Genomic DNA, 8,350 nt, shown 5'->3' on the forward strand with positions numbered 1-8,350 from the left:
TTACACAAATATAGAAGACTTCAAGAAACCCTACTACCACTTTGAAAAAAGAGGGGAACAAGCTATCTTTTAGGCTGGGTTTAGACTGAACCGGCGGAAGAAACAAGCTTTCCTAAATGTGCCGCCACCTAGTGTGAACAATGTGGAGGAGGAAAAGTGAAAAAGTGAAGGGAGCTGAGAGAGGCCATCAACTCTTCCCGGGGGGGGGGGTTCGGAAGAAAAATGAAGGGCCCGGCGGAAGAGTGCCTCAACTCCAACCAATCAAATTTCGCCATGGAAGATCAACGCCCCTTTGCATTTTTCTTCCGTCGCCTAGTCTGAAACTCCAACCCTTTTCATCTACTGCTACCTTGTGAGCTTTGCAAATCCATTTTGGCTGCCCGGGAGGTTAACACCTCTAGCCTGGGCCTTGCTTCCTTTTGAGGCCAGATTCCAGAAGAAAAACTATAAAGAAGGCCAAGTCCCAGAAGAGAGATCCGTTGGGTCTGGTGGCGCATGTGAACACATGATTTCAAAAGTCACAAAAACTTGTCCGCTGCCGGACATTACACAGTCCTCGCAGCGCTCTCTCTCTCTCTCTCTCTCTCTCTCTCACACACACACACACACACACGCACCGCAATTGGTGGGCAACATAATCGAGATGAGGATGCCGAGCCTCCCACTCTACCTTCTCCTGCTCTTCTTCGGCCTTCTTCCTCTCCGCACAGGTATGCAACCACAGGACATTTCTCTCTGCTTTGCTTAATTTCCTTTTCAATCACAGGCGGTTCTTCTTTTTGGGCATTGTCAACCCTTCTAAGCTACTGCAATTTTGGTCACACACACACACACACACACACACACACACACACACACACGTCGGTGCATGCCTTTGCCTTGGCAAGAGAACGACATTATCCTTCAGGAATCAGGCAGCATCATAATGCTGCTACTTGATCAACCTTTGCATTGTTATGCATACGGTGCCTTGTGTCATGACACATTTTGAAAAACTATGATGTGGATCACATATAGTGAGTGCATCATACTATGATGTACATTTCCAAACATGTTTGCACATTTCCAAATTATGATGCACTATATGTGATCCAAACATACACAAGAAGATTTAGAAATTTTCTCATGTAGGAAAACGGAGTCTTTTCCATGTTTTTCATACAATGAATAACATCATGAGCCCCCAATCGTACCTAGCTAGGTATGCGGTGCCTCCCTCACAGAAGCTCATGATGTTGAGGTAAGTCACAATGTGGGAATTATTCTGAGAATTTGTTCAAAACTTCTTGTGATAGTACATTTCCAAACATGTTTGGAAATGTAACATGTTTGTATTAATTTGTTTCCAAACATGTTTGTATTAACTTGTTTCCAGGAAGATATTCACAAGATTGGTGTACCTAGGATTTAGTTTCGTGCCGTGTGGATTGATGCAGTGCTTGGTAGTCTTACTCTATTCTACTTTCACTTTGCAGATGCTATGTATACTATAGGAGTCAATTATGGACAGCTTGGTGACAATCTTCCCACACCTCAAAAAGCAGTGGAGCTTATCAAAAGTATGAAGATAGGCAAGGTGAAGATATACGATGCAAACCCTGCCATCCTCAAAGAGCTTGCAAATACAGACATCAAGGTGTGTGTGATGCTGCCTAATGAGCAGATTGTTGCCGTCGCAAACAACATGACTTTAGCAGAAATGTTTGTCCGCCGCAACATTTCGGTGTTCTACCCAAGCACAAAAATACGCACGCTCCTCGTGGGCAATGAGATCCTTTCTGCTTCTAATCAGACATGGCCTTATCTTGTCCCCGCTATGATCAACCTACACAAAGCTCTTCGAAAGTGCAGAATAAGGAAGATAAAGGTGAGCACCCCTTTGGCTATGGACATGTTACAGGGGCCTTTATTCCCGCCCTCGAATGGGTCATTTCGCACAGACATAGGTGATTCTATAATGAAGCCAATGCTAAGCTTTCTACACCATACAAGGGCCCCTTTGTTTGTGGATGTGTACCCCTTCTTTGCAAGAGAGAATGACGCAACCAACATTTCACTCGAGTTTGCGCTCTTCGCACCGGATGCCAATGTGTATAAGGACAGTAATGGTCCGGAGTATGGGAATCTTCTTGATGTGCAGCTTGATGCAGTGTTGGCAGCCATGGCCAAGAAAGGATTTCCAAAAGTAGAGATTACTATCAGTGAAACCGGATGGCCAACTCGAGAAGATCTCGACGAGAGGGGGGCAAGCGTGCATAATGCAGCACTTTACAACAGAAGGCTTGTGAAGAGAGCTCTAGCAAAGCTACCTCTAGGAACGCCTCGCCGACCAGGGAGGCTCATTGACACCTACATTTTTGCTCTTTTCAATGAAAATCTCAAAGGAGGTCCGACAACAGAGCGCAATTGGGGGCTCTTGTATCCAAATGGGACGCGTGTGTATGACATTGATCTTACAGGCTATCTCAATGAGACCCAATATAGATTATCACCAGCCTCGCCTGTGGAGGCTCCTCCTGGACAGTTAAAGATATGGTGCATAGCCAACCCACATGCCGATGCGACAACATTGGGAAGAGCTCTTAGCTATGCATGTGGGCAAGGATCTGCTGATTGCAAGGCTATTCAGCCAGGGCAGCGATGCTTTTGGCCCAATAGTACAGTCTCACATGCATCCTATGCATTTAACAACTATTATAACCAGTTTCACAAAACCGGAGCAACATGCATCTTCGGCGGTGTGGCCAACCTCACAACACAAGATCCAAGTGAGTTCTCTTTGCCCCAATTTTGTTTTGATATCCCTTCCTTAATCTTTTGTGTGAAGGTCTCATTATACCTGTAAGGTCTTTGCCTACTCAGCTTAGTGTCTTCTTTGTTAAGAGAGAATTTGGCTTAATATTTACAAGTCCTTTTTATCTGTTGGAATTCAAAAATGGTGGCGCTCTTCCTTCATCTTTCTTGCAAAGCTCTCATTATACCTCAAAGATCTTTGCCTACTTGGTATAGTGTTGTCTTGTTTGAGGAAAATTTGGCTTGAAATGTACTAGTCCTTTTTTCCTGTTTGATTATTTTTTCGAGCGAGAGAAGACACACATTGAATCAACAAAATTCAAATGTCTTGAGGGAGCCATTGGCGTAGTGATGTAGTGTATGTAGGCTTTCTAGGGACTCTTTTCTTTCAGTGTCAGTACGCTTGTATACGGAAATCGAGTATCAGATGTTGGCATTCTCTGTGCAGCTTGTCGGAATTTGTGTGGCATACGTGTGTTTCGTTGGTGTTTTTGTGATCGATCCTTATTATACTGACAATGGTCTTTGTGCTTGCAGGTCATGGATCTTGCATATTCTCACCCTCTTACGTATGAGGACAGCGTCTCAATGAGTACATTTATTACTACAGCACGTTCTTTGATTGCTCGGATACTCCAGCATGTATTGAAGATGTTCAATACTTCGGGGAGGAGAATTTTGCATTGTTACAAGTTTGATTCCGTGGCTTTTCAGCTCAGCTTTGTTGCCAGAGACAGGATTGAAGCTAACTTACCCCTCTCTCTCTCTCTCTCTCTCACACACACACACACACACACACACCCACCCACTCACTCACTCATCATTCAACAGAATTTTGCATAAGATGAGGAACAAGATTTAACAACCAACTACAAGGCATTCAAACTCCTGTTTGTTTCTTTTGAGGACATTCGTATGTTGCAGAGTTAAGAGAATCATATAGCAACTCTTCCATTTGTATGTTGCAAAGCTAAGAGAACCATACAACAAGTCTTCTGTGAAAGATTCATCGTTTCAAAGTTGACATTCTCATAAAGAGTTATTCTGAAAAATGTAAATTCAAATACCACAAATGTCACACATGAGACTCTAGGCATTTGAATAGCATTGGTGCATTGTCATATTCCGGTTGTGATGGGCCGTCGAGTGTAGTAGTTTTAAGATTACGGCATCAATGTGCTGCCCAGCTCAGGTTATTTGACGTATACATTTTATGAAATACCAAATCTAAGATAATTTTTGCTGAGTTGTGGGCCAAATTTTATTTTCATACAAACAAGATAATGCCACATATCCATTAGTTTATGGAAAATATCCATTATACCTTTCTTGGCATTGCCTTTCGGCGGAAAAGGAGGATGTATGCCAAAGAAATTCCTCCCGTGTACAATGGAGAACCTTTGCTATTTTTTCTCTGTCTCTCTTTGGAGTGAAAGGCAATGCCTGCATCCGTCTCCTTGTTCGATGTATGGAATGCAATTGATTGTGATTTTCATCAACAATTTTGACGAAAATGACATGTTGGTGTGATCCTAAAAATGCAAGGAGGGCAGGTCCATATTGAGCTTTGGCACAATTCAGCAAGAAGGTTTATGGTGAGCAAGCCATGGCACCAACAACACCTAGTCTTCTTGATAGAAAAACTGTTGTTGACGAGCATGAGCATCGGGCATAATGAAGTATGGCTTTTGTACCATATTGCCCATGTTTCAGGAGCTCTTCCGCATCTTGCTCTATTTAAGAATGCTGCTCAAATCTAATATCATGAAAGTGATGATCACATATTTTAAGATTGGAGCTTGCTTCCCCACATTTTCAGCCATGAGCTCTACCATTCCTCTCCAAACCATGATGTAGACTCTCTCAATTGGGACCTTATTTTCACAATTCTTGCACATCAAGAATCGGTTATCGGCTCCACTCATGTCTGCGCAAGAATCACTTATCAGCTCCACACACCCAACATGATAAGTTTCCTTCTGTCTCATAGGTCATATTAGACCTTAGAACACTATAATAAAATCTCTCTCTCTCTCTCACACACACACACACACACACACACACACACAACAAGGAGTCACTCTCACTAGAGTAGGAGCGCGCTCTCTCTCTCTCTCTCTCTCACACACACACACACACAGTTATCTTTCGTAGAGTACATTATAGTAGAGCCTGCCAACGTTAAAGAGAACTCCTACTTATAGACCATCACATTTACAAAGGAGTGCTATATGGGATATTTGAGGACCCCCCTGGAGCTAACTAGGCTTGCTTTTTTGTGTTGTTGTACTCTCCTAGGCAATGGGCATAATAGATATCTTTTAAGCAGCATAGGGAGAAGAGCTCAATCCATCCCTCATGTACCAGTTAATACCCATATGGACATTCACTTTGACACAACTACATCACATTGAACAAAGGCTCTTTTTTGTTGTTGTATATAATAATATCTGGATGACGTCGACACTTTGTACAATGGCACATGGGCAACCAATATACAACTTAGAAGCATGCCTCTAAGGGTGGGTTCAGACTAGGCGGCGGAAGAAAAATGGAAAGGGGCAACGATCCTTCATGGCGAAATTTCATTGGTTGGAGTTGAGGCACTCTTCCGCCGGGCCCTCCATTTTTCTTCTGAACCCCCTCCCCCCGCCAGAAGAGATGACGGCCTCTCTCAGCTCCCTTCACTTTTTCACTTTTTCTCCTCCGCACTGTTCACACTAGGCGGCGGCACATTTAGGAAGGCTTGTTTCTTCCGCCGGTTCAGTCTGAACCCAACCTAAATAAGGTGTAGGGAATGGTTATTGGTAACCATTTCCTTGTAATGCATGCTCCCGCATGGCTCCGGACCTCCACCATTCCAAGCCGTCAAGCATCTAGCGGAGGGGGCCCAATCACGATCGTCAAAGTGCTACAGAGCAGTGACAATGCGCACAATATAGGAGCTTCAAATTGGAAAATTCTCGATTCCTTCTGCCATCGCTGCATTCCAAATTTAATGTATCGAACGATGATGGAATTCCCAATATTGAGGTGTCGCCTTCTAAGTTGTGGCCATCAGTTTACCTTTGTGTGGTGCTATTAAGAGGCATGTTTTTGGCCTGCCCCAAAGCGAGGAGGCCTTAGTGATGGTTTCCCTTTTTGCTAATGAAAAAGGGGAAGTTATTTTGCAAATAGATTAAATTGAAAAATTTAGTGTGAAAATTGATTATTAAAAAGATCATCTTTTGAGATGATGAGGTTTTTTAAAGACGTACAAAGTATGTAGAAGTCATGATTCTCTCCCTCTCTCTCTCTCTCTCTTTTCTTTGATAACTCAACAGCCTCAGTCTCGACTCTCGAGGCACACAGAGTGCTCTGTGTGTATGTGTGTGTGTGTGTGTGTGTGTGTGTGGAGGAGCTGCCGGGAAGTGAGGGAACTTTTGTTGGGTACCAGTGGTTGAGTGTATTCATGGGGCGTCCACGTCTCTCCGTTTTTTGTGAGATTTTGTGTTGCCCAACAAGCCTTGCATCATCACGCATTCCATCGATCACTGGCATGCTCTGACGGCCTGGACCAACTCCTACCTTTGCGCATCCCTCACAAATCAGTGGGTTAGTGTGCATTCCACACCCAATGGTTTGGCTAATGCACTCCTTGATGTGGGTCGCCTCACCTCTGTCACGGATTGCACCATACATCCATACTTTTGTAATGCTTCTGAGACAGAGCTTGCCCATACACAGAGCACCAATTCTCTTGCTTGAAAAATACTTCTTTTCACCCTCATCTTCATCTTTTCCCACAGTTCCTTTCTTCTTACTAGAGTGTTTAGGGTTTGGGAAGGAGGATTAAACCATGGAATCTTGAAGAACACCATCTTCTTGATTCAAGGAAGGCTCCACAAGAGCACAAAAATGCATTGTAACAAAGCTCTCTTTTAAGAGGATTGTAATACAAGTCCTTTTGGAGAGGAGGTCGGCTCCAAGCAAATCCTGTCCTCATCGAGTTGTCAATCTTACTTGGGGTAATCTTTTTGAATTATGTGCACAATTATAGTGTTTTTGATGTGTGATTGTGTAAAGAAATCATCCCGACACAGCCTATAGTCTCCTCTCTATCTTTCTCTTAAGGAAAACGCTCTCCTATCATAGTTAAATTTTGTTGAATCTAAAAATAAGTATTAGATTCTCTGACATTGGTATCAGAGCTGAGGTTTCTCTTTTCTTGCCTAAGAAGAGAGGTCCTTGAGTAATCTATGAAAGGTTGGAGTTGTTCATTGCATTAGGGTAAGTGGGACTGAGATTTATTATCTGGGTTGGTATGCCTATTCACACGGTACGAGAGACATCGTCAAAATCTATGGTCTTAATAATGGAGTCTTTCGGGACTTGCCTATGGCTTAACCATAATTGATCTATTAGTCTCCCGCTCTGTTAAACCCACTCCACTACTCTTTACAATTAACAACTTTCTAATCCATAGGTGTAGTTACTCGAGTGCTAACTTACAAGGGATAACTAGCCAAAGGTTTGGAAGTGCCAGGGAAAGAGCTAGCATACATATACAAAAAATTCAATCATGGCCCAACATAATCAAGAAAATGTAATCAATATTGACAACTTATATTTGGATCATGGTATAACATTTGATGATGGTTGCAGAGTTGTCAAATACCTTGTTGACAAGTTACAAGAAGCAATGAGAAACCCTATTTTGCAAGCAGAGGTTCAAATCCAAATTCAACCCCTCCATGCTCAAATTCTCCCAAGTGCCCAAGAAGAGAGAATTATTGCAAAGCCTCCTAGTGAGACCCCCAAAAGAGCAATCCCTTTGGGTAATGAATAGGAGATATCGGAAGGACCTCCTAGGAAAACTGTTTGAGAAGAAGAAGTATGCCCTGAAATTTCAAGGGAGAGGTAAGAAAGTGACACCCCTCCTACCTCTAAAAGTGATGCAACCCCAAGAATACAGTGGGGACAACGGTCACCTAGTCCTTCCAAAAAGAAGAGGAAGTCACCAACTACTTCCTCCCATGCCAATTCAAAGAAGGGAGAAAAAAATCCAAGCAAGAGAGAGCAAAGAAAGTAGTCACCATCCTTGCCTTCTTTCTCCTCTTCGTCATTATCACCATCTTCTGACACGGAGGACAACAAATTTCCACCGAAGAGAGAGAAGACAAGGTGTAAATTCGTCATTGTCTACAAAAAGATAGACTTTGTGGAATAAAAGCAACAATTTTGTGATGGACTCTCTGAGGAGGAGATGAGTGAGTACGTCAACTCACAAAGACCTAAAACTATTTCGAAAGTCATGCATCATACTATGGTCGCTTCGAGGATTCATTTCCAACAATGGAGTAAGAAGGGCTCCAATCCAACGGAAGCCAAGGAATCAACTGATTCACAAGTTGATGCAGAATTCTAACAACAACAACAAGGTCTCCACATGTAAAAATAAACTTTCTCCTGAAGAAGTTTCACATTATCGTGAGAAGATAACGAGTGTTTCAAATATAGAGAGTAAGGTCATGTTTCCCGGACATGTCCCAAGAGAAATGGACTTAATGACCCTCCT

General features: G+C 42.8%; 1 protein-coding gene across 2 annotated transcripts; it reads left to right on the forward strand.

The window, feature by feature from the left end:
• Positions 1–495: 495 nt before the first annotated feature.
• Positions 496–3,662, forward strand: LOC147454628 (putative glucan endo-1,3-beta-glucosidase A6). Of its 2 annotated transcripts, none has more exons than XM_086516513.1 (3): positions 496–710; positions 1,476–2,768; positions 3,331–3,662. In XM_086516513.1, the coding sequence occupies exons 1-3, from the start codon at positions 506–508 to the stop codon at positions 3,366–3,368; spliced, it is 1,536 nt and encodes a 511-aa protein (XP_086372639.1). In that variant the 5' UTR covers positions 496–505; the 3' UTR covers positions 3,369–3,662. The 2 variants fall into 2 exon arrangements, with proteins under 2 accessions (XP_086372639.1, XP_086372640.1); XM_086516514.1 differs by lacking the exon at positions 496–710 and adding an exon at positions 825–1,240.
• The last annotated feature ends 4,688 nt before the right edge of the window (positions 3,663–8,350 follow it).

The sequence above is a fragment of the Adiantum capillus-veneris genome, chromosome 7, assembly GCF_014529385.1.
Source record: "Adiantum capillus-veneris isolate H3 chromosome 7, ASM1452938v2, whole genome shotgun sequence".
Lineage (NCBI taxonomy): Eukaryota > Viridiplantae > Streptophyta > Polypodiopsida > Polypodiales > Pteridaceae > Adiantum > Adiantum capillus-veneris.